The sequence below is a fragment of the Mustela putorius genome, unplaced genomic scaffold, assembly GCF_011764305.1.
Source record: "Mustela putorius furo isolate JIRA1106 unplaced genomic scaffold, ASM1176430v1.1 tig00003937_pilon_pilon_pilon, whole genome shotgun sequence".
NCBI lineage: Eukaryota > Metazoa > Chordata > Mammalia > Carnivora > Mustelidae > Mustela > Mustela putorius.
This window is the reverse complement of record NW_025422082.1, coordinates 3301877-3314870: the sequence shown is the minus strand read 5'-3', so window position 1 is coordinate 3314870 and position 12994 is coordinate 3301877. Positions and strand designations below refer to the sequence as shown.

At 54.0% G+C, this 12994-nt stretch overlaps 1 protein-coding gene across 2 annotated transcripts in view; it reads left to right on the top strand.

The window, feature by feature from the left end:
* Positions 1-11773: 11773 nt before the first annotated feature.
* The window catches only part of BIN3 (bridging integrator 3), a 42734-nt gene continuing 41513 nt past the window's right edge, over positions 11774-12994 (top strand). The window contains exon 1 of one of the 2 annotated variants that reach the window (XM_004763286.3): positions 11774-11904. In XM_004763286.3, the coding sequence (XP_004763343.1) occupies positions 11789-11904 (116 nt within the window). In that variant the 5' untranslated portion in view covers positions 11774-11788. The remainder of the gene's footprint in view (positions 11905-12994) is intronic. The other variant, XM_013061797.2, reaches the window with a different exon arrangement.

Here is a 12994-nt window from a genome sequence, read left to right as displayed (position 1 = left end):
AGGGACATTCCTGAAATCACTTGATCTACTATAGCCCTCACTGTGAGCTCTGTGCCCCAGGATTGTTGCAAATGTTGGTGCTATGGCATTATGTCTATAGATTTCTCTAAGCAATTGCATCTGGAAAAGAGAAATTTCTTCCCTCTGCCTTTCTTTGGCCTCCCATATCATGTCTTTCCAAAAGCCTCCCCTTCCCCCGCTTCCCCCCATCTCTGTCTTTCCCTGGCAACTTGACATCATCATGAGAGCTTCTTCCCATTTCATTCATTCATCCATTAATTCAGCAAACCTGTACAAAGTCAGGTATAGTGCCTGTCTGGGGGGCCACAGGGAGTGGCTGGTGGTACAAAGAGGAACACCACCAGGACACCATTCCTGCCCTGGAGGGTCTTCCATTCTGTTGGGGGAGAGGCAGACCCATAAACGGGTGATTTCAACATACTGGGCCTGGTGTCATGAAATGGTGGTCCCTGATAGAAAAATACCTAAATCAGAGTCCAGTGGGAGGTGGGAGAGTCAAGGGTCAAGGGGAGGGAAACTTCCTGGAGGATCTCAGAAAGTCCTCTTCCATGTCTCTCCATAATAATGAAACCAAGGTACTGAGAACTCACTACATGCCAAGTGCTAAGCTAAGGTCTCTGTGTAAATGATCCCATGGGACTCTAGGTAGAGGGGATCCACCCAGGGTGCCCTCTGGAGCCCCTTGGGGCTGCTTGCTCTCTTGTCCTTCTCCTCAAGGAGGAAAAGAAAGTCCCCAGTGGCCCCTGGGCCCCAGGAAACAACACAGTAGCTTGGCATCTCTGAAGCACACCCAGCTGGCTTGGTGGAGGTTATCCAACCCAGATGACACTTCTCTGTGCTGCATTCTGGTTGCTTTTTCTTGCTACAGGGCAGACTTCTCCAGGGCGGAGGAGGGGTTCTGTCAGGGGATCCATCTTCGGATTCTCCTTGGTCCTCATGGAGCATCCCTCAGGCTGGCCTCCCTGCCTGTTTCTCAGTCCAGGCCCTGAGATGGTGAGCTGGAAGGGAAAGCCTCCCCATCTCCTCTTCTCCTGGGGCACTTGGAGTTCTGCTTCCACAATTCCAAACAGAGACCAGCATCTGCCTTCCTCCCCTCTACCTACCCACCTACTTCTCCTTTTCTCCTGGTTGAAGAGCTCAGGCCTCTTGACCAAAAAGGCCCAAGCTGCATCTTTGGCCCCAGTCTTGCTCTTCTCTCTGTGTCAGACCAGACCAGACCAAATGATGTGAGACAGACCCAGTCCACCTCATACCTTGGCCAAGCGGTAGGGGGCATGAACCCTTCGGTATCACCCATCGGTAGAGGGTATGAACCCCTGCTCCACAGGGCTTTTGAGAGGTCCACTGCAATGCAAAATTGTGAAGGAGAGCCACCCTGTCCCAGGAGCCTGAAGAAGACTGTTGGGGGAACACTATCCTCCTTCTACAAGTAGATATCCCAGGCAGATGTTCTAGGCAGAGCTGGGAGCCGGGTCTGAACTCATGTGACTCTTCTTAGTAGGTCAGATGGGAAAACCACACAGGATCCAGATGGTTCAGAGGTGAACCGTCCGGGAATGACCCCTGCTTCCCCTTCTGGGCCTAAGGGTGCTGAAATCTACAACCGTCGAGGACATATATATCATCAAACATGTACATGTCTGGGCTACATAGACAGCATTCCTGTACCACCCCAGGAGTTAGAAGCCCTGGCTCCTGACCTTGACTTTGACATGAGGACAAAGCTGTATGCTGTTTGCAAAGCCATAGCCCTTCTGTGTCTTAAAGTCCCCATCAAGAAAGTGGGCAGTGCTACTAGTGGATCCACACTTGAAGCTTGGGTGTGAAAGGGTCCCAGTATCACCACCCTGTGCACCAAAGCCCCACCCCTCCCTCTCTGAGCCAGGGGCTGACCAGGGGCCCAGCACGGGCAGGAAGTGGAAAAGGCCTGTGCTTTCGTCCTCCTGGGCCCAAATCTGATCCTCCTTGCTGATGCTCAGAAGGGCTGGCCTTTTCCCACCTGTCTTGACTCCCTGGGGCCTCTGATTCTCTGGCCCAAGCCAAATGTGTATAAGAAGATAGGTCAAGAGGTCCCCCAGTTTGGGGTCTCGGCAGTGGCCTGTGGTGCATGGATCAGCCCCAGGCTCATGGACTAAAAGGCACCAGGGGGTGGCTGGCTCCTGAGCAGAGCCACTGTCCTAGGATTGGGGGGAGAAGGGAGCCGCGTGGAGGGCTCAGAGCTCTGCCTTTGGGCCTCTGCCCTGAGAATTCCTACTACTAGGAATCCTCTGGGGATATGAGCCCCAAAGAGCCTCTGCCTCCCTACAGGAGCATGATCTCAGGAGAGGCCACCCAAGAGGTCCTGGAGCTTCTTTCCTTCTCCCCATCCCCAAAGACCAAGTGCGCTTCTCCCCATCCTCTTCCCAAACAGGCTGCCTGGAACCATCAGCCCCTCCCTGCCGGCCTGCCTTTTCTCACTTATCTGGAGCATCACCCATTTCTTCCATCCCTCCCCGCACTGGAGTGTCTGCTGGGTTACCCAACCAACCACCCCTAGGTCAAGCTTGTGTCGGATGGGTTGAGTCATTACCTCCATCTCCTCCCCAACCCTCCCAGGTCCCAGGGCTTGGTCTGGTTTAGCAAGCTGGGAGGGAAGGCTCCTTCCCTTCCATGTGGGTAGACTCCAAGGCCCCACAGGCCTCTTGGGACAGGGGTTTTCCTGCTATTTGGCTGGACTTTGTCTTCCCTGGAACAGTGCCTCATGGGCACTCCTCTCTCCCCAGCATTATAGACCCCCCCATTACCAACTAGACCACCCAACAGAGGGCCTGAGTTTGTTTCCTGCCCATCTCTCCACTCCAACCACCTCTCTGGCTAGTCATGGAAACTTGGAAACTTGGACACAGGAGCTAACATCTCTAGGCCTCAGCAGATGCTTCTATAAGACAGAGGTAATAACAGTGCTCCTGTCTTGGGCAGGACACCAGTCCAGCTACCTCCCCAAAGCCCTCTGCCAGTTCCCCGAGGCCTGCTTGTCCTCTGCTCCCTCTCACCCATGCTCTAGAACACCTGGCTGGCCACCACAGGGGCTCCTAGTTCACTGTACTCCTCTTCCCCATGCACCGGCTGGCCTTGGCTCCTGCCCCTCCCCCATCCACACACTCTAGCCCCTGCGGGCTGGCCTATAAAAGTCTCCAGACAAGTCCCACCAAAGCCCTGAGAACAGGCCTCCAGACAAACCTCCCAAGGTTCGGGTCCCCACTTCCTTCCGTGCTCTCCCCACATTATCCAGGGAACTCGGAGGTGATGGAGCACCGCCCCATTTCCCCCCAGGACAGGAAGGTGGGCTCTGTCTTCCTACATAGCCTTCAGCCCTGGTGGTGCCCTAGGCCATCCCCTCTGTGTGTGGCCCTGCTCCCATGACCCCCATCTTGGTGCCTGCCCCACACACGCACACGCAAGCAAGGCCGCAGCAGCCCCACTTTGCTCTCCCACAGCCCAGGCTCCTCTGCTTTCCCTCCCCCTCTCGTTCTCTTTCTGTGCTGTGCTCCTAGAACACACCCTCCCGGCCTACCAATCCTACACAAGCCACTGTGCCTTACAAGCCTCAGCTCCACAGTTTCCCAGCCTGCCTCTGTAGGAAGGGTCTTTGCGATCCACTCCCTAAGTCCCTTGCCCCTCTCCCCAGGAGGAAAAGCCACCGGAGCCCCCTGCCCAGCAGCCCAGGCAGCCCCTCCCCAGCAACGGGTGAAGGGACCAGAAGAAAGAAGCACTGTCGGTTCTTTTCCCTGAGACTCCAGGATTTTGCACCAAAATGCAGGGTGTGCTCCTGTTTGCATTTTTTTTTTTTTGTTTCCTTTCTGAAAATAACCATGAAACTATCATTTCCTCCCACTGCCTTTTCCCTATCTTATTTGGATTAGCAGAGTTGCTGGGAGAGGTGGTTTGGAGCCCCTGGCAGCCTCCTTCTCCGACCTGGGTCCCGAGAACTCACAGGTGGCTTTCAAGCAGGTGCAGACGGAGGGGCACCCTCCTCCCCCTGCTGTGGGGAGAAGAGGATCCCAGACACTGGGCACCGTGGAGCTCCATGACGCCCTCAATCAGAGACCTCTGGGAAACCAGGTTCCTGCCCTGTCTTGTCCCCAAGTTGGCAAGTCCTGGAAACAGGCCTGCCCTGGTTTCCCCTCAGGGGAAGCTTCTGGGTGTGGGGGAGGGGCCTGCAGCTCAGCCCCCTCCCTTGGCTGACCACAGGGGAAGCCATGATGGTGGCACACTCTCAGAGCGAGGGGGTGGGGTGGGGTGGTCAACACAGGAGAATCTGTCCATATATAAGAAGCGACATGGGGTGCACGCCAGGAGCTGTATTTCTCTTTCCATTTTGTTTCCATCTAGTGCCGCCTCCTGGTCAGCCATTCTAGGCCTTTGTGCCTGTCCTCCAAGAAGCAAGCCTCTAAAGATGTCAGATCCAGGCTGAGGTGGTGGATCCGAGACACCCCCAAAGCAACCTGCCGCACCCTTCCCTCTAAGGGCCTTCGGATCCAGCCCACTTCCAGTGACTTGCCTGAGAAACTGGGTTCTCACTACCTCCCCCAGCCTCAGCTGGGGGCTTCGACTCCTCAGGTCTCAAACCCTCAGGCAGTGGCGAGAGCGGTTAGAAATGACAGCGGGGTGAGAAGCCAGCGTTCCTCGCCCTGACGCCTTCCTCAAGGTACCCCAGTCCAAAGGCTTGGGGCTCCAGCTCCAGGATCCCAGTCTCCCAAGTCCACAGCTGCCTGCCTTTGTGTCTGGTTGAAGATCACCCGACCGAGGGTCCCAGGGGTACAGGAAATGACAATGCCATCCAAGGCAAGGGCTGCATAAGGTTCAAAGAGGGGCTCCTCCCACAGGGCATGAGAACCTTTCTACATGCTGCTCCATGCTCGCTGCCCAGATTCGCCCTCGGAAAGCCGTGGGGGAGTGGTGTCTGCCCTATCCACTGACCCCCTTCTCTGGGTTGGACTGCCATGGTGGAAACCTCATTCCTTTCTTTGAGGGTCCTTGACTGCCCCCAAAGACAAAACCCTGACATGATGCCGTCTTGATCCCCCACAGAACTTCCAAACACATCAACCGCCCCCCACCCCTTTGGTCCTGCCCCGTCGTCTCCAGCGGGATGGGACAGGACGGTTCTCCTCCCCCACTCCCTGTGCCGGGGCTGAGCTACTGGGCTATTTGGGGCTTCGGCCGGCCCGGCAGTGTAATCAGTGCCTCGGGATAATTGCCACCTGCCCCGCCGCCGGTGTCTAGGGGCTGTCTCGGCCACAGCGGCAGGGGGCGGACACTGGGCAGCCAGGCCCACAGCGAGGTCAGGCTAGGGCAGTCCTCCCCACGCCCTAGATCTGCTCTCCCCATGTGTGTGTGGGACCTGTGAGGATTCCCTAGGAAAGCCATGCCCTCCTGGGGGCTGCGCTCATCTGGGGTACCCTGTGGCTTCAGTGGAGAGTGGAGGGCTATCCCAGCCAAGGAACAAAAGTCCTGAGGCATGCACAATCAGCTCAAAGCCTGTCTTCCCAGTCCTGCCACTGAAATCAGTGGGTACCCCTTCTGTCTGCAAGCTGGCCTCTAGGCAGCACCACAGCTAAGTCACTGGCTCTGTTGCAAGAATGACTTCTGTTGGACCATCCCAGGCTCTCCTGCAGCCAAGCCCACCAAGCCTCCTTGTCCTCCTTTGGAGAGGTGGCAAGGGTTAATGAGATAGCACATGAGTGAGATCTCACAAAAACTAGCTCCCTCCCCTTTGGCTACTTTCTTTTCTACTCCAAGGTGGCTTAGACAGACCTGGTTTTAAACACCTGTCATTGACACTTGGCCAACTCTATGACGCTTGGGCAATTGGTTCAGCCTTGGTTTCCTCATTTATAAAAAGGGTCCTCAGAGAAGCTGCCCTATCAAGTTACTGTGAAGAACACATGGTCTTGGGGTGCCTGGTGGACTGAATTGGTAGAGCGTATGTCTCTTTCCACCTCAGGGTTGTGAGTTCGAGCCCCATGTTGGGTGTAGAGATCACTTAAAAATAAAATATTTTTTTTTTTTAAAGAGAATACATGATTGAATGCATGTCAGATGCTTTGCCGAGCACCAGGAGTACTCAGCACTGATGGACGTTATCACGGACAACAGCAAAGACCAAAGAATGGGCATGGGAAGCTTCAGGAAGCCAACCGTGCCACACTCAGAAGAGCAAAGGCTGAAAAGACACGCCAGAGCTGATGGGAACAACCACACAGCAACCCCAGTGCCTGGACATCCTCTGTGGCGGCTAGAGACCCGAGGCTAAGGGGTACTTCTCTCAGGATTTCTCCCTCTTGCAACCCTGTTTGCTCTAAGGTGGTGTCACATAAGCTCCTCATAGTTAGAGAACACTAGACAGTTGTGGGTATTTTCTTTTTTAAAAAGAATCAGAAGCAGCAACATCTAGATGAAGTAGCTTTGATCTTGGGAAATGTAGAAATAAAATTGTTTCTTTTTCTTTACTGACATAATCCAAACGTTATTCGTCCTAATATTTGGGATTCTTTACATATCCATGAGCGGCTAGCCAATGGAAGGGCCATTCTTCCCAGGGTGGAGCACCATGGTGGGGGTTGGGCAGGGGTGGGGTGGGGGGAGTGGGCCAAAGGGCTGACCTGAAAGAACAGGATTCACAGGGCCAGCCTGTCCCCAGTACAGCCCAGCTCCAGCCTTCCCCAGGAAGATAGAGAGTTCCCATCATCAGCACCCAGGCCAACAGGACAGACCAGGAGAGCACCCTAGCTCTCTTGCCCCATCAGCACCAAAGCAGGAGCAAAGGGCACCCAAAGTGCCAGATACTGCCCCCTTGAGGATGCAGAGGAATGCCAGAGCATGCCAGAGCATAGGGCAGGGAAAGTGGGACCCGTCCCCATTTTCAGGAGCTGCCCAACCCTAGGCAGAGCCCTGACAGCCTCAGCCCAAGGCAGCAATTCCTTAGCCCCTCCACAGCCTGGGCATCAGCCCCCTGTCACGCCATCGTGGGCTCTGTCATCCTCTTTGGCTACTAATGCCCCACTTCGGGGACTGCATCTTCAGTGACTTACCCTTGCCTTCCCCTTTCCAGGTGTACCTTGGACCCACCTGGAGGAACAGGCCACTTGGAGCCAACTCAGATCCCAGGGGCTTGGGGCATGGGCTCAGTGCTCCTCCTGCCCGTTCTCTTTCCAGTGGGCATCTCCTATTATGGGTCAATCTATCAGGGGCCTGCCCAGCCTGGAGGAGCAGCCCTTGGGCACATGCTCGGGACCCATGCTGTCCAGGGGTATTGTTTTCCCTCCTGGGTGCGCTCTTTCTCACTCTCGTCTCCTCCTTGGCTTCTGCGAGCTAATCAGGGAGAAGGAGGGGGAGGTGGGGGATGCTGCTTGCCTTCCCCGTTATCTGCAGCAATCCACGGTGACTAATGCTCCCAGTTGGTAAAAAGGCAGTGTAATCAAAACACTTTTTTTTTAGTCCTTAAAGTTAGTCATTCTCCCAGAGTGGAGGAAAAAAAAAAGCCCACAGCAGGCACCATGAAATGCAAGCTGAGAGGCTCACACTGCGGGGGGAACTAAAGCATTGGCCATGGGAGCTCCCTGTAGGTCTGAGGCTTGGACCTCCTTCCTCCCGGCCCTTGACTAGCCCTCCTGCACACCCTCCTTTGTCCTTGCTTTCCTCAGCATCTGGGCTGGCAGATCCCTGAAGGATCCCTGAAGGATCAATGCCAAGTCCAGAATCTGCCCTTTTCTCTCACCCTGCCAGGTGCTGCCACCTGCTGGTCCCGAGCTCGCTGACCAGGAGGAAGCATATAAAAGTTCCCAGGTGGAGGCCAAGCCCTGAATCCCTTTAGGTGCCTGGTCTCAGGCTGGCCCGCCCCTCCAGGGTTCGTGCTTCGCCTATTCCCCAGCTGTCTGCTGCTCCTTTCCACTTTGCCTTGACAGAGTTGTAGTGTCTACAGAAGTAGGAACTTCAGCGGTGAGAGGTCGTATAACCACAGCGTCAAAAAGCATAAGGTTCAGGACCAGGAGGCCCAGGTGGGAATTCCTTCTCCCTACTTACCAGCTGTGCTTTATGCCGATCACAGTAATAGGATCGACTTCACAGCATCATGGGAAACGGCAAAAACGGAACCACTTAAAACAGTGCCTGCCATATCGTGAATGCTCAGTTATTAACTGGTAATAAAAATAAGAACAACGGCTAAATAATAAAATAGACTGGACCGCCTTAGTCATCCAAGGCAGGCATCGCTAATCAATCACAGAACTTCCCCAACAAGGACAGATTCCCCAGAATCCTATGTGGTGCTCCAGGCAGCCAGGAACAAGCCATTCTAGATGGCAAGTGGGATGGCACCCATTTGCCATCCCAGATCTAACCCAGACTCTTTATGTTACAGTCAAGAAAAATGAAGCCTGGAGGAGGGGAGAGACTCCCTCAAGCTACTTGGGGACAGAGCCAGGGTCCAGACAGCTATTCCTGGCCCTGACTGCTTAGCTAACCCAGCCTCTGACTTGCCACTTTACCCTGATATTTGAGCCCTTGAGGTGTGCTTCCCACCACTGAAAACTTTCACCCACATATCCTGCATCTTCTCCCACCCTTGCTCGTCTCCCATGTCCTTGGCCCATGGCTCCTCAGGGAACTCTTGTTCTGGGCCACCTTGTTGAGCAGATGCAGAACAGAGGGAAGTGGGTAGTGAAACCATATAGAAACCTGAGGGTTTGGGTCTGAATTTATGCTCCGGGAGCCTCCCAGGACAGAAAGACCTTCAGGGCTGCAAAGGGAACTCGGCCCATCAGTTCAGCCCCCTAACAGTCAATCCCTTCAGTCTCAGCCCTTACGCTGGTGAGGAAGTTCCTCATGATCCAGCTCTAGTTCAGGAAGCCTTGCTCCTAGCTGACTAGCGGTCTGCCTGGTGAAAGAATCGGACCTTTGTGTGGGGAGGGCATATAGGACAAGCCCAGAGAGGAGGGTCAGTGGGGAGCACCTGCTCACCAGTTTCTGAGTAGAGGGGAGGGGTGTGGTGGCTTAACTGGTTCTTTGGCTCTTTTCCCTCTGGTACAGAACTCTGTCCACCCAAACAAATCTCTGCCCCCTGAACACTCCCTGAACTTCAGGCTCAGACTTTGGGGGAGGAAGCAGTATTCACCAGGCTGGCAGCCAGGAGCATCCCACCTCTGTCTGAAGCTCCTCCACTCTCAGCTTCCACAGAGAAGCTGAATTTGCTCATTTCCAGCCCCCCTTCCCTCCCCAAAGGGGCAGGATCAACCTGACCCTCATAGTGCCATCCTTTGGTTCCCAGAAGAAAGACTGAGCTTCCCACCCTGGGTCTGGAGACCCGCAGCTGAATTTTCTGTGACAGTGGGAGGTGTTTATGTTTCCTCATGTTCAGCTCCCCAGGGATCAATGCAGAATGCCGTGTCATGCTCATGGAGGGAAGCTTGGGGGTCCACAGGACAGCAGGGGGCCCAGCCGTCCATCTTCAGCCTGGCACATCTCAGGCTGAGCAAAGGAGCCACAGGGAAGGAGTCCAAGCGGGCTTTTCCAGACAGAATCCTAGAAGGCCAGCATTCTTTCCAGGACCCTTAGCGGTCATGCTGGCCCCATTAAAGAGCCAGGGCTGTGTGTAAGCCGCATGGCCCTAGTTGGGCCTCAGGCTGAATCCTTCCCTCTCCCCTCCTTCCCATCCTCCCCCTCCCCGCCCTGAAATGTCAGATCTGCTGACATCTCTCAATTTGCTCAGATTTGCTCACTTCTCTCAGCTTGCCTTTCTGTTCAGGCCCCATGCCACAGACCTCCTCTATTTTCCTATTTCCTGAGGACCTCTTCAATCAATAAGACAACTTAAAACCTCATAGTGTTGGCAACTTTGGTGATATTATCCATCCACTCATCTTCTGGAAAATGCGGCCAAGGTTCAGAGACAGGATGTGACTTCCCGAGGTCAGTCCTAGTGTCAAAGATGGAACCAGAGCCCACGACTCCTCTAGACTCCTTATCCAGAATCCATTATTCTTGTCCTATGGGATGTGTCTGCTACCCGCCAACCCTGAAACACACTTCCTCTGGGATATAGTGGTTGCCTAGGCTGATATTTCTGGAAATTCTTTAGCACTTTGGGGCAATAATTAAGGGACACAGGGCACAGGGAAAGGAAGAAGGTGGGAGAGCCATCCACAGGTGTTAAAATACCAGAATGTTCATCAACCACATCACCCCTCATCCATCCATCACACCTGTACAAAGCAGCAAGGACTGTCCCTCCCTTTGCCTATCCTCTGTCCAGGCTGCCTTTTGGTGACTTCTCTTCCTCTTTATTCTTCAGGTTCTCTAGTGTTCACTTTGGCTTGTTTCCTGAGGAATAACATGGTGATGAAGCTGATCTGTGGAAGGCACTCGGGGGCCCACCCTCTATTGGAAAACCCCTGTTGAGTTAAACTCTAGACTCTCAACAATGGAAACAGAAAACACAAATGAGAGACCATCTGCTGTGGACGAGCCTCTGAGTACCCCAGCTCCTCCTGACCAAGCCGTCCACTCTTCCCTGGTAACTCAAAACAAGTGATACACATCTTCTCTTCAGTGGCTTAACTTGAGATCCATTTGAAGGAAAATTCCCAGAGAGAGGGCCCATGTGAGCCCAGCAGTTACTTGCACAGGCCTCGCTGCCTGCTTTTCTCTTCTGAGGTAGGGAGGTTCTTGTGGGTGAGGAGGCCAACATGGCTCAAGACCCCAGGCAGCTTATAAGGGACTAAGGCCCTGAACTCTGTCTTTGGGAGAACCAGAGTGAGCTGCTTGCCTGGAACTCAGTCCCCTTCTCAGCTAAGACAGGTTTCCTCTGCCTGGACTCCCTCCAGCCCTCATCTCGGATTAAACTGGCTAGACTGAGCTGCCTTTAGGACTTGGCTTACACATCAGCTCTTCAGGGAAGCCATCACTAAAACGCACATGCAGCTTGCAGGAGTCCCTTATGGGCCGCCTCAGCGCCCTGTCCTTTCCCATCATATGTGATTACTTAGTTGCCTTTTATCTCTCCTTCTAGGTATGTAGCTCTGAGAGAGAATTGGGGCAGGATCCATGCTTCTTCAGGGTTGTGGCCTTGGGGTTAGCACAGTGCCTGGCACATAGCAGGAACTCCAGGAATATTTGTCAAGTGACTGAGTAAAAACAATGGGACCATTCACATCATCTGGGTTCTGTAAAGCGGAGCAGAGGGAAGGACTAGGAGACAAGGTGCAACCCTTACTCTTTGTTTTCTTTCGTTGGGTGGGTAAATCGACAGAACATTGCCAACCTGAAAAGCCCCTTTTATATTCAGAGCCTTGTGCCATCTATAATGGGACAGATCCATCGATGTTTTTGTTTGTAGCAGGTAAGGCATGTACAGGGTACACAATTTAAAAGACACAAAGACCACAAGGGGAACGTAAGTCCCCCCCCCCCCCGGCTCCCCCACTGTCCCTTCCCCTATGGACAAGGGCTGCTTAGAAATCTCTTTGCAGACAGAAAAACTGAGGCCATAACAAGGTTAAGAGGCAAGTGTAGTAAGCGAATGAGAATTTTACAAATCAGTATCTCTGGCAGAAAACGCACCCGGCGGTGGGGGGGGAGGGTGTCCCCACGCTGCCGCCACAAGCTGAGCCCCGAACCTCCAACGCAAGGTGCGAGGTCTCCCGGCCGGCCGGGCAAATGCGCGGGACGCCGGCCGCCGAGGAAGGGTTAACGCCCCGGGCCCTGCCCACCCCCGCCTCTTCCGGGTATGGGGGGTGGGGTTACGTCACTTCCTGGAGACTGGCTGAATCCGGAAGTGATCCCTGAGGACCCAGTTGCAGCCGAGGACCCCGGCGGCAGGGCCAGTTTCGGGACCATGAGCTGGTGAGTGAGGCCAGGGCGGTAGAATCGCTGGAGACCTAGATCCGCCAGGCGCCTTGCCCGCGCCCACCTGAGTCTCCTCGTCCGCGCTGCCCGCCCTGCCAGCACAGACCCTCCGCCCTTGATCGTTCGAGGGCCCTTGCCCTGGTGCATTCGCCGAGGCTCCGTCGGCAGGACTCACCGGGAGCGGGGGCGGGGGAATCCCCTTGGCCTGGGATTCCCGCGTCCGTTTCCTGACTCTTTCTGTTACGTAGAACCGGTCCCCTCTTCTCCCAGCTGCTTGGAGTGAGGAAGTTTCCTGTTTCCTCCTCTTGTAAACGTTCGTTGAAGTGGAGTAAAATGCCTGCTTTCTCCCCTGTGGGCATCTCTCCACGGCTCCCGTAGACTCCCGTAGACTCTGGCAGTCTGGGCCCAGCTCACTGATCAAAAACCCACTCGCTTTCAGATGACTAGTCTTTGAACCACTTAACAGTCTTTGAAAGACAGAACTTGCTGCTCTTTTGGAAGGGTCCAGAATCGAAAACCCACACCCACACTCCCAGTGTGGGATTGAACTAGTTTTAATCATTGGCAGGGCCATTACCCACTCACTGTTTTCTCTGGAACATAGACATAGGTAAGCTAAAATTACGGGAACCAGCAGGTCATGAGGAAAGATGCTAAGGAGTCTCAGAGTAGGAGAGTCACAGCTCCAGCGTTGGAAAGTATGTTGCTGTAGGATGGCCATAGTAGATGAAGGAGGCTCATAGTAGAGACTTCATAATACTTAATGGTTGATTTGTTTTGACTCGGTTTGCCCAAAGGGCCTTTCTTACCTTCAGACCCAAGGACCTGAATATCCACAACCCCAGACCTCAGGGCGTCTAGCCGTATAGTTTGCTTGTATGAATACACTGACCTTTAGAGATGTATGAGATGAATCAAATCTCTTGGAATCCAAGGTCCATTTAGCATAGGGAATGTGTTTGTCACTCTGTCCTCATAGTCTAGTCTGTTTCTTTATACAAAGTAAATGTATGATAACTGGTCATGAATGAATGAATATAGGAGAATATCCTTCAGGAAGGCCCTTGCAGTCTCACATTTGACCATT